General features: G+C 29.6%; 2 protein-coding genes across 2 annotated transcripts; one reads left to right on the top strand and one right to left on the bottom strand.

Moving 5' to 3' along the window:
• The first annotated feature begins 7671 nt into the window (after positions 1-7671).
• Positions 7672-9005, top strand: LOC119612638 (39S ribosomal protein L10, mitochondrial). The gene is made up of 3 exons (XM_037968468.1): positions 7672-7870; positions 7961-8705; positions 8852-9005. Exons 1-3 carry the CDS (start codon positions 7849-7851, stop codon positions 8883-8885), a joined length of 801 nt encoding a protein of 266 aa, XP_037824396.1. The 5' UTR covers positions 7672-7848; the 3' UTR covers positions 8886-9005.
• A 3240-nt stretch (positions 9006-12245) lies between these two features.
• Positions 12246-17910, bottom strand: LOC119612637 (uncharacterized protein DDB_G0288805). Its single transcript, XM_037968467.1, is given in 5 exon segments — positions 12246-12714; positions 12774-13089; positions 13092-13690; positions 14412-14462; positions 17708-17910. Coding segments are annotated over 4 exon segments (1296 nt in total). The 5' UTR covers positions 14456-14462; positions 17708-17910; the 3' UTR covers positions 12246-12377.
• Between the last annotated feature and the right edge of the window lie 494 nt (positions 17911-18404).

The raw sequence follows: 18404 nt of genomic DNA, 5'->3' as shown, positions 1-18404 counted from the left end.
GGGTGTTTGTAAACGGAAATTATGTTTGTTTTGTTTGTTTTTAATTTTCAGTTGCCCTCTCAACAGTATGATACCACTAAGGGGGGATTATTTGGCATCGAAATATTCATAACGCCTTCACCAATTACGGCTTTCGCCTAAAAGAGCCTCGTCCAAGAACTGCCAATCGGACCTATACCTTCGTATAGGAAGCTGGAACTCCCGAACTCCGCTCCTGAGTTTACTGGTCTCCACCAAAATCTTAAACGAGTTGTGTTTGGTATTCCACCATGTATCAAAGAAATTTTTAGGTCATCAAAAAGAATGCATATGGTTAATGCATGAAACTTCGAAGAATCGTAACGCGGTACAGTTATGCGACGCCACACATTAAACCAATGCGAGAGTGAAACGCAAAACTCTCGAAGGCAGCAAAAGAAGGACGGCCAGATTACCCTTAAACGATAAAAAGAGCTAAATTATGAATGAAACGGATATTATGTTTTTGCATCTCGGAAGTTACGCAACGGGTCAACAATGGTCAAAGATTAGATAGCTCTAGTACATGAGCGTGTTCCTTGCATGTTACAAAGGGGCGATTGTGAGTGGTCTAAATGCTCATCCTGTAGTTGTAAAAGTACTATCGTGAAATAAGGCCGTCATGGCAGGTGTTGATGTATAGCACTTCGACTTTACCTATATAGAACCAGGATGCACTAAGTAAGGTGAAATCGTCAAGGCAGCTGATTTTTATTTGTTTATTTAAAAAGTGCTTGGGTTATGTCAAAAATAATTTATTTATTTATTCTAACATAAAAATTAAATTTGTGTTTTCTAAAGAAAAAATTTCAAACCAAAAATTATGAATGAAAATGCTGATAAAAGGGTTCCAAATGAAGAAATTCAGATGAACCACCAATAAGACGTTGTCCTGCTGCGAATACAATTTAAATGTAACGACGGTTTTATAGGTAATATTGTGAAATACGCAAAAAATTTTCTTATTACATCATGTATAGAATAGGGTTCTGTAGTTGAAACGAAAAGTCGACTTTTCGACTTTTTGCATTTAGTTAAAAGTCGACTTTTCGACCTTTCGACTTTTTCCATTTTATGAAAAGTCGATTTTTCGACCTTTTTCATTTATTTAAAAGTCGACTTTTAGACTTTTCGACTTTTAGTATTTTATAAATGGTCGACTTTTCGACTTTTTCCGACTTTTCGACTTTTTCCGACTTTTCGACTTTTTTCGACTTTTTTCGACTTTTCGACTTTTTGACTATTTTCGATTTATTTCGACTATTTTCGACTATTTTTTTTACTTTTTTCGAGTTTTTCCGACTATTTTAGAGTTTTTGACCTCTTTTCCACTTTTTTAAAATTTTCGACTCTTTTCGACTTTTCAACTTTTCCGACTTTTTCCGACTTTTCGACTTTTTTCGACGTTTCGACTTTTTTCGACTTTCTTCGACTTTTTCAACTTATCGACTTTTTTCGACTTTTCAACTTTTTTCGACTTTCCGATTTTTTGACTTTTCGACTTTTATTTACAAAGTCGACTTTTCGACTTATTTCATGGACGATAGTCGAGTTATCGACTTTTTGGAACAAAATATTCGACTTCGACTTTTCGACTTTTTTCGACAAAAAGTCGATTGTTCGATTATTCGAAAGTCGATTTATAGAACCCTAGTATAGAACCCTACTTATGATTAGTTGTTTTTACTGAAACTTGGCCACATTGATTTACAGATAATATCGATAACAATTTTTATCATCTCCACCATAACAAAATTTGATTTTGAGTAGTGTTCCCATAACTTTGATTTTGCTTGCACGCCATCTGCCAAAAGGTGAGCAGTTCCGGGCACTTGAAACTATTGGTCACAGATAACGTTATTGAAATAACTACATCAATATCTACCTAAACAAATTTTAAAACGAAGAAATAATTAAATTTGCATTTAAATTGAAAATAACTGCCAGATATAACGACAAACATCTTTAGCACATCCGATCGCAATTAACTGTCGAATCACAATAGTCTAACATCTCTAAAGAAAAAGCTTAATTTAAGGCGAATTAACTTGTTAAATTCGCATAGTTTTTAGTTTACTCTAAACAGTGCGTGAAAGAACATCGAGGAAGTATCAGTCCTTATAAGAAAAGGTATTCATTAAATAAAAAGTGCAAAATAAAATAAATTAATTTAAATCTTAAAGTTTATAAAAGTGATAAAATTTCAAGAGTTATTTGCTTGTAAATACATAAAAGTATTAAAATAAGTTTTCAGGGTAAGATGGCGTACTTTTTGTGAATAACATGTAGATTTAGCTAATAAATGAAAATGAAAAAATTTTTGTCTCTGTTAACTGTTGAGGCTGGTCAAGTGTTGTTGGTAGTGTTTTACATATGTACTTAGGTGGAAAAGGATCATCCGGTTGTTACTAATCTAATTGGAATTAATTTGTTTTGGTTTTATTTTGTGAAAATATCTATTAGGTACATTGATGCAATTGTTGTTGTTTTGATGCAGTTGTTGTTGTAGTTAAGTCTTTTCGTGTATCTAGCTTAAGGAGCAGTCGCATACATATGTGCATACATACATACATATGTGTGTATGTACGAATGTATTTGACAATGTTTTGTCAATGTCAAATGTCAATAATAACTTAACAATTCAAAAAAAGTCGATTGTTCTTAAGTCGATTTATAGAACATTATGCATTAGAGTTCTATATTTGAAACAAAAAGTCGACTTAATGTAATCAACAAAGTTTCGTTTTTTAGTTTAAATTATTAACTTTTTGACTTTTTTAATACTGACTTTGTTCACTTATTGACTTCTCTTACAATGTTTATAAAAAACGTTTATTTTTAAAATTTTGGATAGATTTTAAGCATCTTTCGAATGTTCCTTTTTATCATCTTTTGTGGCGGTTTTCAATAAAAATATTGTAGTTATAGGTCGACTTATAGAACCCCAAAAGAATAACTATTTTTTTTTAAATCTAAAGTGTGTATCATTGTTGAAGCGATAAATATTTAACTTGCAGCAAACTTGTTGCTTCTCTTTTAAAATTCAAATCGCAATTCTTGCAGTTCTTCTACCTATTTCTTTATTTATTTATTTATCTATCTATCTATCTATCTATCTATCTATCTATCTATCTATCTATCTATCTATCTATCTATCTATCTATCTATCTATCTATCTATCTATCTATCTATCTATCTATCTATCTATCTATCTATCTATCTATCTATCTATCTATCTATCTATCTATCTATCTATCTATCTATCTATCTATCTATCTATCTATCTATCTATCTATCTATCTATCTATCTATCTATCTATCTATCTATCTATCTATCTATCTATCTATCTATCTATCTATCTATCTATCTATCTATCTATCTATCTATCTATCTATCTATCTATCTATCTATCTATCTATCTATCTATCTATCTATCTATCTATCTATCTATCTATCTATCTATCTATCTATCTATCTATCTATCTATCTATCTATCTATCTATCTATCTATCTATCTATCTATCTATCTATCTATCTATCTATCTATCTATCTATCTATCTATCTATCTATCTATCTATCTATCTATCTATCTATCTATCTATCTATCTATCTATCTATCTATCTATCTATCTATCTATCTATCTATCTATCTATCTATCTATATATCTATCTATCTATCTATCTATCTATCTATCTATCTATCTATCTATCTATCTATCTATCTATCTATCTATCTATCTATCTATCTATCTATCTATCTATCTATCTATCTATCTATCTATCTATCTATCTATCTATCTATCTATCTATCTATCTATCTATCTATCTATCTATCTATCTATCTATCTATCTATCTATCTATCTATCTATCTATCTATCTATCTATCTATCTATCTATCTATCTATCTATCTATCTATCTATCTATCTATCTATCTATCTATCTATCTATCTATCTATCTATCTATCTATCTATCTATCTATCTATCTATCTATCTATCTATCTATCTATCTATCTATCTATCTATCTATCTATCTATCTATCTATCTATCTATCTATCTATCATCATCTATCTATCTATATATCTATATATCTATCTATATATCTATATATCATCTATCTCTATATCGATCTATCTATCTATATCTATCTATCTATCTATATATCTATCTATCTATATACTATCTATCTATCTATCTATCTACTATGCTATCTATCTATCTATCTATCTATCTACTATCTATCTATCTATCTATCTATCTACTATCTATCTATCTATCTATCTATCTATCTATCTATCTATCTATCTATCTATCTATCTATCTATCTATCCTATCTATCGATCTATCTATCTATCTATCTATCTTATCTGATCTATCTATCTATCTATCGTCTATCTATCTATCTATCTATCTATCTATCTATCTATCTATCTATCTATCTATCTATCTATATATCTATCTATCTATCTATCTATCTATCTATCTATCTATCTATCTATCTATCTATATCTATCTATCTATCTATCTATCTATCTATCTATCTATCTATCTATCTATCTATCTATCTATCTATCTATCTATCTATCTATCTATCTATCTATCTATCTATCTATCTATCTATCTATCTATCTATCTATCTATCTATCTATCTATCTATCTATCTATCTATCTATCTATCTATCTATCTATCTATCTATCTATCTATCTATCTATCTATCTATCTATCTATCTATCTATCTATCTATCTATCTATCTATCTATCTATCTATCTATCTATCTATCTATCTATCTATCTATCTATCTATCTATCTATCTATCTATCTATCTATCTATCTATCTATCTATCTATCTATCTATCTATCTATCTATCTATCTATCTATCTATCTATCTATCTATCTATCTATCTATCTATCTATCTATCTATCTATCTATCTATCTATCTATCTATCTATCTATCTATCTATCTATCTATCTATCTATCTATCTATCTATCTATCTATCTATCTATCTATCTATCTATCTATCTATCTATCTATCTATCTATCTATCTATCTATCTATCTATCTATCTATCTATCTATCTATCTATCTATCTATCTATCTATCTATCTATCTATCTATCTATCTATCTATCTATCTATCTATCTATCTATCTATCTATCTATCTATCTATCTATCTATCTATCTATCTATCTATCTATCTATCTATCTATCTATCTATCTATCTATCTATCTATCTATCTATCTATCTATCTATCTATCTATCTATCTATCTATCTATCTATCTATCTATCTATCTATCTATCTATCTATCTATCTATCTATCTATCTATCTATCTATCTATCTATCTATCTAATCTATCTATCTATCTATCTATCTATCTATCTATCTATCTATCTATCTATCTATCTATCTATCTATCTATCTATCTATCTGTCAGTCTGTTGGTCTGTATCACTGTTTGTCTATCAATTCAGCCACACTGACTTTGCATGCATCACTGATACAACTACAATAACAAACGTCATAAGCATATCCGATCTAAATAAACTGTTGAATCACAATAGTCTAACAACTCTAAAGAAAAAGCTTCATTTAAGGCGAATTAACTTCTTAAATTCGCATAGTTTTTAGTTTACTCTAAACAGTGCGTGAAGAAACATCGAGGAAATATTAGTCCTTAAAAGAAAATATATTTATTAATTAAAAAATGCAAAATATAAGAATATAAATTAATTTAAATGTTAAAGTTATAAAAGTGATAAAATTCAACAGTTGTTTGCTTGTAAATACTTAAAAATAATAAAATAAGTTTTAAAAGGTAAGATGCGTAATTTTGTGAATAATTTGTAGATTTAGCTAATAAAAAAAAAAAAATATAAAAAAATGGTTGCCTCTGTTAGCTATTGGGGCTGGTCAAGTGTTGGTGGTAGTGTTTTGCATACTTAAGTGGAAAAATATTATCCGGTTGTTACTAATTTAATTGGTATTAATTTGCCTTGGTTAATTTTTTGTGAAAATATCTAGTAGGTGCGTTGATGCAATTGTTGTTGTTTTTGATGCAGTTGTAGTTAAGTCTTTTCGTGTATCTAGCTTAAGGAGCAGTCGCATACATACATATGTATGTATGTATGTATGTATTTGACAATGTTTTGTTGACTATGTCAAATGTCAATAATAACTTATCAATTAGAAAAAAGTCGATTGTTCTAAAGTCGATTTATAGAACATTATGTATTAGAGTTCTACATTTGAAACATAGAGTCGACTTATTGTCAATCGAAAAAAGTCGATTGTTCTAAAGTCGATTTATAGAACATTATGCATTAGAGTTCTACATTTGAAACAAAGAGTCGACTTATTGTAATCTACAACGTTTTGTTTTTTATTTTAACAATTGTAACTTTTTTAATACTGACTTTGTTCACTTTTCGACTTCTTTTATAATGTTCATGCTAAAAATTTAATGTTTCCAGCATTAAAAATAAAAAACGTTTATTTTTTAATTTTTCGTTAGATTTTAAACAGCTTTCGAATTTTCTGTCGATTGTTCATAATTCGATTTATAGAACCCACTTCTTATTTTTTAAATCAATAGTTTGTATCAATGTTGACGCTATAAATATTGAACTTGCAGTATAAATACTTGCTTCTTCACCTTATTTGAATTACAATCTCCAAGTGGAGTTGCAGTTTTTTGTGCATATTCCTTCTTAACCTAACCTAATATCATTCGAAAACTTTTATTTTCTTATTAAAGGACTAGTTTTTAAGTTAAATTTTAGCAAACAAACTTATTTGTAAAAATAAATGCTTTAATTTGCATTTAAAATAACTGCCAAATAGGTGCATACATCTGGTCACCCTAATATCAACTGTCAAATCATAATTTACCATCTCTAGGAAAAAAGCTTAGTTCAAAGTGAAATGACATATTGAATTCGTTTTCTTTTTTAGTATCTATTAAAAAGTGCGCGAAGTAATGCTAAAGAAGTGTCGGTCTTAAAAGAATGTGTATTTTTTAATTAAAAAGTGATAAATAAATTTAATTTTGGTAATATAAGTGTTAAATTAAATTAAAACTTATACAAGTAATAATATGTCGTCATGTGTTGATAGAAAAAAAGCAAAATAAGTGCTAAAGGTAAGATGGCGTATTTTGTGTGAATAACTTGTAGATTTTACTAATAAAAGGAAATAAAAAGATGGTGGACTATGTTAAATGTTGTGGCAGGTCAAGTGTTGATGATAGATGTGTAGTAGAGAAAAAGTAGCATCCGGTTGTTGTTAATATTGTTAATTTTTTGTTTATTGAATATTTTGTACATGGAGCAGTTGCTGCATTTGTTTCTGTTCTTGTATTTAGCTTAATGATCATTGGCATACATACATATTTGTTATTGTTTTGTCTCAGAGGACAATTGCCAATAGATACAGGTGACATGTTTGTGGAAAATATGAGTTCCGGCTTATTTGTTAGCCAGAACTCTTGCGGGAAATATTTGCAGAATATTGAGGTGTGATGAATGACTTCCGTACATCTTTTACTCCTGAAGTATTCCAACTTGTGGATTGCTTTTTATTCTCTACTAAAGTTTCCTATTGGAAAATTGATTGTGAATAACAGAGAAATATAATTGTGATTGATATAAAAGCAAAACAGCTGTTTTTGACAGTTTGCTTTACACACACACAAATCAAACGAAAACACGAGCAATTCTACAATTGTTCGCTTAATCTTTTTATAAATTTTAAATAAAACATTAAAAAATTGCTAATATTTAACTTAAAGTCGTAACTTAACTAACAAGTAAACAACTAACAATATGTCCCAGTTAATAAAAACTGGTAAGTGTAAAGATTTCCCGGTCATACCTATAAACAAATCTCTGTTGTATAACCACAATATTTTCCTTTTTTTGGTGCACCTTTGGGCAGAACTTTTTCAACAGATCAAACGTTCTCCTCTGCTGCAATTTCAACGTTATCGCGGTAAAATTAACATACAACGCCCAAAGAAACCACACTATGAACGTGCTCTTGTTGTGGCGGTAACAACACCCCGCTATCCTGAGCCTCCTAAGACCAGTACTTGTTTTGAGAAACGTACACGCACTGTAGAGGAGAATCCCTACAATGATATTATTTCCAGAGAAGTGCGCAACTGGTTGGATCACTCAAAAATGGTGGCCATTTTTCATTTGAATTCCATAAATTCCGATGACTTCTTTGATGTAAGAGTACAATTGCACAAACAAAATATGCAATTGAAAATGTATGGTCCCAAACTAGTGCGTAAGGCAGTAGAGGGTTCCCGTTACGAAGCCATTCTTCCCCTATTTGAATCACAACAATGCATAGTATTTTCACCAGAACAAAAGGTCTCACAACTGCTGAAAATTACCCGTAAAGTACCTCAAATGTTACTATTGGCGGGTATTGTTGACAACACCCTCTTAAGTCGCAATGAATTTATGAATTATGCTCAATTGCCTAGTCTGCAGTCGGCACAAGCTGAATTAGTTCATACTCTTAATACGGCCGCCAGTACATTGGTGCAAAATTTAGAAGCCCATCAAAACAATTTCGTAAATGTTTTGGATGTCTATGCTAAGTCGGGAGAGTCGTCTGTTAGTGATGCCGATAAGGAAGCGGGGAATAAAGAAGAAGGAACTAAGGAATAGTAAGAGATTGTTAAGCATACAATATGATTTGTTTGTTAGTTTTTTTAAAATGTTTGAAAGAATAATAAAAAAAAAAAACTTTAAAATAACAAATTAAGGTTTGATTACTATACGCTTGTCACAAAATGGAATTTTTTGTTTTTAGTTTTAATCCATTATCTGATGGAGACCTGAGATAAGATGCAGATTCAGAGAAGACTTTACTCAAAGGGTTTTGACGTTTTTCAATTTTTTCTTTCATTGTTATATGGACAAAAATCTATAACTTTTTTTAATCAAATCAAACTCCTTCGAAATATGAAATAATAAAGGTTTAAAAATTGTTTTATTTAAATTATCTAATTACGTATATTAGCTTTGATTTTAATAAATTTTATTAATTTTTTCTATTGCAGTGTTTCTCTTTCGATGAATGTAACGAGCGGTTTAATGTAAAGTCGAGCGTGAGAATGCCAAAATGTCGGTAGTGTTTTCTAAAAAAAGTTAAAGTTTTAAAGTTATCGGGAAAATCAATAAAATAATTTTTTTTAAATTCCTCCTTTTAATATAAATAATTGCCACGGTGTTAAATTATTTCTTAAATTGCAATTTCTTTCGTTAAGGTTAAAAAAATCCAATTTTCTTTAGAGCTTTCGTCTTATCGTTATTTATATTCGGTAATCTGTTATTTTGAATTCGTCTTTAGGGTAATCAAAGGAAAAACAATTCCATTGTGTATTCGGTAAGAGGTTAATTTAAATTTGTGTTTGAGTAAAAATTTCGTTATTATTTTGACAACGGTAGTGTAATTTTTAATGGCATTTTAACATCAACACGTTTTCAAATGTCGGTTAAAAATCGGTTATCAAAGTATTTGCAATAATTTCAATCTATCAAAATAAGATGATTCAAGCAAAAAAGAAGACTATTTTAAAATAAAAGGTGAGTCAGTTTTCCACAATTTTATTTTGTATAAGAAAATACCTTCCGAAACATTTATAATTTTTTAAATGTTATAAACAAGACAGAAATCTTATATGAATAAACAATACACTTTTTAGGAATATTAAATCCAAATCGTGCTACATTAAACACGTTTTTAAATGTTATTTTTAGCTCACAAACCATATGATCTCAGATCCAATTAAATTTTTTAAAACAACGCTCATTTAAAACGATATTCATGGTTTTTGAAATTTTGATTGCCCTCAAAACTTTTAGATAATAGAGTTCATTTCAGAGCTCATTTTTATATCACCATCTTATAAAACCCCCATTTGTTTATTGATTTTGTCATTCGAAATACGAATCGTAGACCCACAAAAGTTTTATCTATAGTCTGGTCTACAGGCTAGTCTATAGTCTAGTCTAGAGTTAAGACTACAGCCCAATTTATTGCCTAATCTATAGTCTAGTCATTAGTCTAATCAATAATCTAGTCTATATTCCAGTCTGGTCTATAGTCTAGTGTATAATCTAGTGTATAATCTAGTCTATAGTCTAGTCTATAGTCTAGTCTATAGTCCAGTCTATAGTCTAGTATATAGTCCAGTCTATAGTCCAGTCTACAGTCTAGTCTATAGTCTAGTCTATAGTCTAGTCTATAGTCTAGTCTATAGTCTAGTCTATAGTCTAGTCTATAGTCTAGTCTATAGACTAGTCTATAGTCTAGTTTAGTCTACAGTTTAGTCTATATTTTAGTCTATAGTCAAGTCTATAGTCTAGTCTATACTCTAGTCTATAGTCTAGTCTATAGTCTAGTCTATAGACTAGTCTATAGTCTAGTCTATAGTCTAGTCTATAGTCTAGTCTATAGTCTAGTCTATAGTCTAGTCTATAGTCTAGTCTATAGTCTAGTCTATAGTCTAGTCTATAGTCTAGTCTATAGTCTAGTCTATAGTCTAGTCTATAGTCTAGTCTATAGTCTAGTCTATAGTCTAGTCTATAGTCTAGTCTATAGTCTAGTCTATAGTCTAGTCTATAGTCTAGTCTATAGTCTAGTCTATAGTCTAGTCTATAGTCTAGTCTATAGTCTAGTCTATAGTCTAGTCAACAGTCTAGTCTATAGTCTAGTCTATAGTCTAGTCTATAGTCTAGTCTATAGTCTAGTCTATAGTCTAGTCTATAGTCTAGTCTATAGTCTAGTCTATAGTCTAGTCTATAGTCTAGTCTATAGTCTAGTCTATAGTCTAGTCTATAGTCTAGTCTATAGTCTAGTCTATAGTCTAGTCTATAGTCTAGTCTATAGTCTAGTCTATAGTCTAGTCTATAGTCTAGTCTATAGTCTAGTCTATAGTCTAGTCTATAGACTAGTCTATAGTCTAGTCTATAGTCTAGTCTATAGACTAGTCTATAGTCTAGTCTATAGTCTAGTCTATAGACTAGTCTATAGTCTAGTTTAGTCTACAGTCTAGTCTATATTTTAGTCTATAGTCAAGTCTATAGTCTAGTCTAGTCTATAGTCTAGTCTATAGTCTAGTCTATAGTCTAGTCTATAGTCTAGTCTATAGTCTAGTCTATAGTCTAGTCTATAGTCTAGTCTATAGTCTAGTCTATAGTCTAGTCTATAGTCTAGTCTATAGTCTAGTCTATAGTCTAGTCTATAGTCTAGTCTATAGTCTAGTCTATAGTCTAGTCTATATTCTAGTCTATATTCTAGTCTATAGTCTAGTCTATAGTCTAGTTTATAGTCTAGTCTATAGTCTAGTCTATAGTCTAGTCAATAGTCTAGTCTATAGTCTAGTCTATAGTCTAGTCTATAGTCTAGTCTATAGTCTAGTCTATAGTCTAGTCTATAGTCTAGTCTATAGTCTAGTCTATGGTCTAGTCTATAGTCTAGTCTATAGTCTAGTCTATAGTCTAGTCTATAGTCTAGTCTATAGTCTAGTCTATAGTCTAGTCTATAGTCTAGTCTATAGTCTAGTCTATAGTCTAGTCTATAGTCTAGTCTATAGTCTAGTCTATAGTCTAGTCTATAGTCTAGTCTATAGTCTAGTCTATAGTCTAGTCTATAGTCTAGTCTATAGTCTAGTCTATAGTCTAGTCTATAGTCTAGTCTACAGTCTAGTCTATAGTCTAGTCTATAGTCTAGTCTATAGTCTAGTCAATAGTCTAGTCTATAGTTTAGTCTATAGTCTGGTATATAGTCTGGTCTATAGTCTAGTCTATAGTCTAGTCTAGTCTATAGTCTAGTCTATAGTCTAGTCTATAGTCTAGTCTATAGTCTAGTCTATAGTCTAGTCTATAGTCTAGTCTATAGTCTATATTCTAGGCTATAGTCTACAGTTTAGTCTTTAGACTAGGCTATAGTCTACAGTCTAGTTTTTAGACTAGTCTATTGTTTAGTCTATAGTCCAGTTTATAGTCTTTGACAGGGATAAAAATGTCAAAAATGTTACTGATGTGAACATAGCTTTACTTGTTTTATATTAAAATCTAAAAATAATTTTAAAATCATTAAAAAATTTGTCTTTTAATTAGTTAATTTAGTTTTATTTTATTATAATAAACATTCGTTTTAGTATTCTAACTAAGTATTTTAGGATTTTTTTTGTGTATGGTTTTTTTTTGTATATTTTTATTCTTCCGCACTTTAAATCAATAAAATCTCGTGCTGGAATGCTTTTGTCTTATAGAATCTTTCACGTTTCTATACCATTTAAAACTAAATGCTTTATTTCTGTCTTAAAAAATCACGAACTTATTGCATTTAAGGGCCATGAAAGAGAGTTTCTACCATTTGCGGCAGAATCTAACATTTTCTGACGACAATTAAAGGCCAAATTGGCCAAAGCCTCTGCAGCATCCAATTCATCCTTATGATGTATAACATCATAAATATGCTGTTGCTGGTGTTGATGGTGATAGTGGAGATGATGATCCTGAGAATTTTCTCTTTGTACTAAAGGTGTGGTGGAATATAGTAGGGGCAACATAGTAACTGTAGTATTCGAGTTTTGTAGATTAGCCGTGTTATTAGTTGGTAGAAATGTAGTTTTGGTAAGAATGGGTTTTTTCTCAAGCTTGTTTCTATAAAAGAAAATTTATTTAATTATGTTTAATTTAGGAAATAATTATAAGATATTTACCTTTTACTATTCCATTCTATGTAATAGTTGTTTTTATTGGGTGTAAACTTAGCCGCACTTTCTAGCCATTTGGATAGTTCGGCTCCTGATTTGATAATCGTTGTATTATTGCCATTAACATAGGCTGCTGACATTTGATCATGCGGTTGTCCCATCGATTGTATGTTAATATTATTGTTATTTATTTGCAAGGAATCATTAGTAGTATCTCTTAAATATTTTTCCATCATTTTTTGTTTGTACTTGGTTTTTGTTGCACTATCATTGCCACCACCACCACCGCCAGTTACTTGACACGTGGCCGTGGTTGTCAAACATCCACTTCTCTACCTATAAATAACTCTACTGGATCTTTGCTCATTGTCATGGTATCCATATAATAATTTGGTTTATAGCCGTTATCCATTACTTGTGTCTCTCCGCTGCCACAACTGCCATTACGTTCTATATCGGTGGAAGATTCATTAGATCCTTCTATATCACATAACGATGAATCCTCATCATCCTCATACTCTTCATCATCATAATCCTCGCCTTTTAATGCTCTTTCATTCATTCGATTTCGTCTTTGCTGTTCTTGTTCCTCTTCCCATATACTGTCCTCCGATGATATACTAAATTGTTCTACATTTCCCTTGGCATTGTTATTATAGTGTTTGATTAAATGACCCCAAGATTTTTTTGATTTTTCTCTTTCGGAATTTTTCAGTTTACGCCTCCAATTGGCAAACCAATTACAGATTTGTGTATAAGTTAGACCAGTCTCGATGGCTAAACGTTTCTTCTCCTCTCGACTGGGGTAGGGGTTTTCACGTCGCCTTACTAACCATTCTTTAAGCATACGCTTGATTTCGGGCGTAAATAAACGTTTGGCGGGTCGTGGATAATGTAAATCATCTTCTGGTGGCCAGGCGCGTCTAAAATTTAATGAAACTATTAATTACTAAACGTTGTTATTATTTTATTTCAAAAATCGTGCATTAAATATATAGTTAAACAGTTTAAAACAGCGTTAAGTTCCTGGTAAAAAAATGTTCCAGGATGTTTCCTATTTCAAACATTAATTATTAAACAAATATAAGAAAATTACACTTTCCTAGATTTAATACTCCCAGATTTATCTTTAATTATACGGGCTAAGAGAATTTGAAAAAATTCTAGACCCAGAGGATTGTGCAGTGTTGAAACCTAATTTAGTCTCAAAATCCATACAACTTAGTACATTATAAGCCTTAATAATATTGATAATTTTCGTATTGATCGGGCCTTATTTCAATCCTAGCCGTCCATTTTTAGCCCGTAAGGGTTGACTTTGAAAATGATAAATATTAATTTAATAAAGTTCCTAGAAGTATGCAATACAAATAAGCCCAATGTGCACTAAGAATTATGCTACAAAAACCACTACAGAAGAAAATACAGCGCCTTAGATTATGCAGTAAATCATAAAAATACATTAAAATTGCATAAAGTTATTGAACACATTTATTTTAAATTTTTTTTTACATATTAATTAAAAATAAAACAACATGCGTCATTTTGTTAAGAAAAAAAGCATTAAACAATTTGTTTAAAAAATTATTAAAAAAACAAAAAAACAAGAAATCATATTTGAAACATAAATCATCAGCAACCAACCTACTATGACGACGATTACGCTGAGGTCGATTCGATTTTTCCATTTTAAATCTTAAAACAAAATAAAATAATTATTTAGTATTAATAATAATAATAATAAAAATACTTTTACTTTCAACACAAAACAATTTAAATAACAATTTTAAACATTTTATTTTTTTTAATTTATTATAAAAATTTTATGATTTTTTTCTCAAACGTTCATATATTTACATTTAACAAAATTTCAAAACTTCGCGTAGGTGGTTTTATTTTTATTTAAATGACTGTGTGTGTTTGTATGTGTAGTATATGGGCCAACATTTTCAAAAATTCAAAACACCAAAAAAAAATTATAAAGAAAAATATTGTCTTGTTTTATTTTTCAAAATATTTGGATTATTTCAAATGAAGCAAAGAGCGAAGGAGTAAGTAGGTGAGAAAAGTATAGAGAGTGCAGGCATGGAGAATCGAAATTTTGATTTTAAAGTTCTAAACTAATTTTCCATTAGACTATAAATTACACTACATACTAGACTATGAACCTGGCTATATATTAGACTGCAGACTAGACTATAGACTAGACTTCAAACTAAACTATATAAATTACACTATATGCTAGACTATGAACCTGACTATATATTAGACTGCAGACTAGCCTATAGACTAGACTAGACTTCAAACTAAACTATATAATAGACTACGAACTAGACTATAGACTAAAATATAGACTAGATTATAAACTAGACTATAGACTAGACTATAGACTAGACTATAGGCTAGACTATAGGCTAGACTATAGGCTAGACTATAGACTAGACTATAGGCTAGACTATAGACTAGACTATAGACTAGACTATAGACTAGACTATAGACTAGACTATAGACTAGACTATAGACTAGACTATAGACTAGACTATAGACTAGACTAGACTAGACTAGACTATAGACTAGACTATAGACTAGACTAGACTATAGACTAGACTATAGACTAGACTATAGACTAGACTATAGACTAGACTATAGACTAGACTATAGACTAGTCTATAGTCTAGTCTATAGTCTAGTCTATAGTCTAGTCTATAGTCTAGTCTATAGTCTAGTCTATAGTCTAGTCTATAGTCTAGTCTAGTCTAGTCTATAGTCTAGTCTAGTCTATAGACTATAGACTAGACTATAGACTAGACTATAGACTAGACTATAGACTAGACTATAGACTAGACTATAGACTAGACTATAGACTAGACTATAGACTAGACTATAGACTAGACTATAGACTAGACTATAGACTAGACTATAGACTAGACTATAGACTAGACTATAGACTAGACTATAGACTAGACTATAGACTAGACTATAGACTAGACTATAGACTAGACTATAGACTAGACTTTAGACTAGACTATAGACTAGACTAGACTATAGACTAGACTATAGACTAGACTATAGACTAGACTATAGACTAGACTATAGACTAGACTATAGACTAGACTATAGACTAGACTATAGACTAGACTATAGACTAGACTATAGACTAGACTATAGACTAGACTATAGACTAGACTATAGACTAGACTATAGACTAGACTATAGACTAGACTATAGACTAGACTATAGACTAGACTATAGACTAGACTATAGACTAGACTATAGACTAGACTATAGACTAGACTATAGACTAGACTATAGACTAGACTATAGACTAGACTATAGACTAGACTATAGACTAGACTATAGACTAGACTATAGACTAGACTATAGACTAGACTATAGACTAGACTATAGACTAGACTATAGACTAGACTATAGACTAGACTATAGACTGACTATAGACTAGACTATAGACTAGACTATAGACTAGACTATAGACTAGACTAAGACTAGACTATAGACTAGACTATAGACTAGACTATAGACTAGACTATAGACTAGACTATAGACTAGACTATAGACTAGACTATAGACTAGACTATAGACTAGACTATAGACTAGACTATAGACTAGACTATAGACTAGACTATAGACTAGACTATAGACTAGACTATAGACTAGACTATAGACTAGACTATAGACTAGACTATAGACTAGACTATAGACTAGACTATAGACTAGACTATAGACTAGACTATAGACTTGACTATAGACTAGACTATAGACTAGACTATAGACTAGACTATAGACTAGACTATAGACTAGACTATAGACTAGACTATAGACTAGACTATAGACTAGACTATAGACTAGACTATAGACTAGACTATAGACTAGACTATAGACTAGACTATAGACTAGACTATAGACTAGACTATAGACTAGACTATAGACTAGACTATAGACTAGACTATAGACTAGACTATAGACTAGACTATAGACTAGACTATAGACTAGACTATAGACTAGACTATAGACTAGACTATAGACTAGACTATAGACTAGACTATAGACTAGACTATAGACTAGACTATAGACTAGACTATAGACTAGACTATAGACTAGACTATAGACTAGACTATAGACTAGACTATAGACTAGACTATAGACTATATACTACTATGTTGACAACTTATTAGAAGTTTATAAATTAGAAAAAGTTAGGAATGAGTGGTGTATTTACTAAAGTACTGAATTTCCCATGCCTGATGGAGAGTGTATTTATTTAATTAATGTTAAATTAGGAATTTATTTTTTCATGTTTTTGCTGTAAACAAAAGATTTTTAACACCTAAACCAAAGAAAAAACATGATATTTTTATAATATATAGATATAGGAATATAAAAACATAGCGAGAGAGAGAGAGAAAGTGTTTAACCCAGAGATAGGAGAGCTAGAAAACCACCTTACGCCACTCAAAATAGTTTTGAAAAAGTGTTGATTTTTGTACGTACAATTCTATTTTTTATTTTTATTTTTTTTTTTTTTGGTTTTCGATCAATCAAATTGCTTGTGGCCTTCTAAAACATAAAATTTTTTTTGCTGTTTTTGGTACAATATTTTTTTTAAATATAATTGACATTATTTTTAAATTATGCAGTTATTTTTGTAAATATCTTGTAATTATTTAAAAAACACCAAATTTGTTTTTTTTAATTAAGGAATAATGTTTTATTGTTTTAACTTTATATAGATAAAAAAATATTTTGTTTTTCATTTTTCAATAAAATGACATTGATCAGTCACTTTTGTTAATCATGTTTTTTTCCTGATCTTATATAATAAATGTTTTTTTTTTTTTTGTTCCTGTCAACACAAAGAAATACAATTTTTTTACAAATATTTCCATAAACTTTTGTTTTTAATTTGCACTTAATTTACACACCTTTTGTATTTTAAATTATATTTATTATACAATTTCTTTATATACGTTTCCTTTATTTATTTTTAAAAAATAAATTGAATCTTTTATAATTTATGTTTTTTTAGGGTTGTATACTTTGTATAACAGCAGTTTTGAAATGATTTTTCTTTTCTTGTTTAACAACCGTTTCGTTTGAATAACACAATCAGACTATTTGCCACCAAGTTTTCTTTTGAAATATTTTTATCTTTTAGACAAAAACGAAATATTTATAAAAATATCAGAAAGAAATCTATTTTCTTCTTTATATTTTATTTTTTATTTTTTTTTTTGTATTTTCTCACCAACGTATAATGATTTTGTTTTTATTTTACTTTATATTTTGGATTCTCATTAAACAATTAATAGATTTAAAGATGGGTGATTTCAGTTTGTATTTAAAGCAATATTTATCGAATGAAATTATTTTCATTTAGTAGTGAGGAATCATTAACGAATTTGGGAATATCCTATAAGAACTTATAAATATTTGATTGTAATTGAGAATATACATATGTAACTCTTTGCGTTTAGAAGATTGTAGTTGAATTTCCCTAAACTCAATTGTTTTAGTCTAAAACTTGTTATAGGGTACCTTTACAATATAATCTCTTATTCCTAAGAGATCACTTTCTCTCTCAATAAAATTTGACCGTGATATAATTTAGTTTTTCTTTAA

This window comes from Lucilia sericata, unplaced genomic scaffold, assembly GCF_015586225.1.
Source record: "Lucilia sericata isolate MDLA Ls3-8-SP2 unplaced genomic scaffold, ASM1558622v1 Contig001782F_arrow, whole genome shotgun sequence".
NCBI classification, from domain to species: domain Eukaryota; kingdom Metazoa; phylum Arthropoda; class Insecta; order Diptera; family Calliphoridae; genus Lucilia; species Lucilia sericata.
The sequence above is the reverse complement of the archived record's forward strand: the minus strand, read 5'-3'. Positions and strand labels throughout refer to the sequence as shown.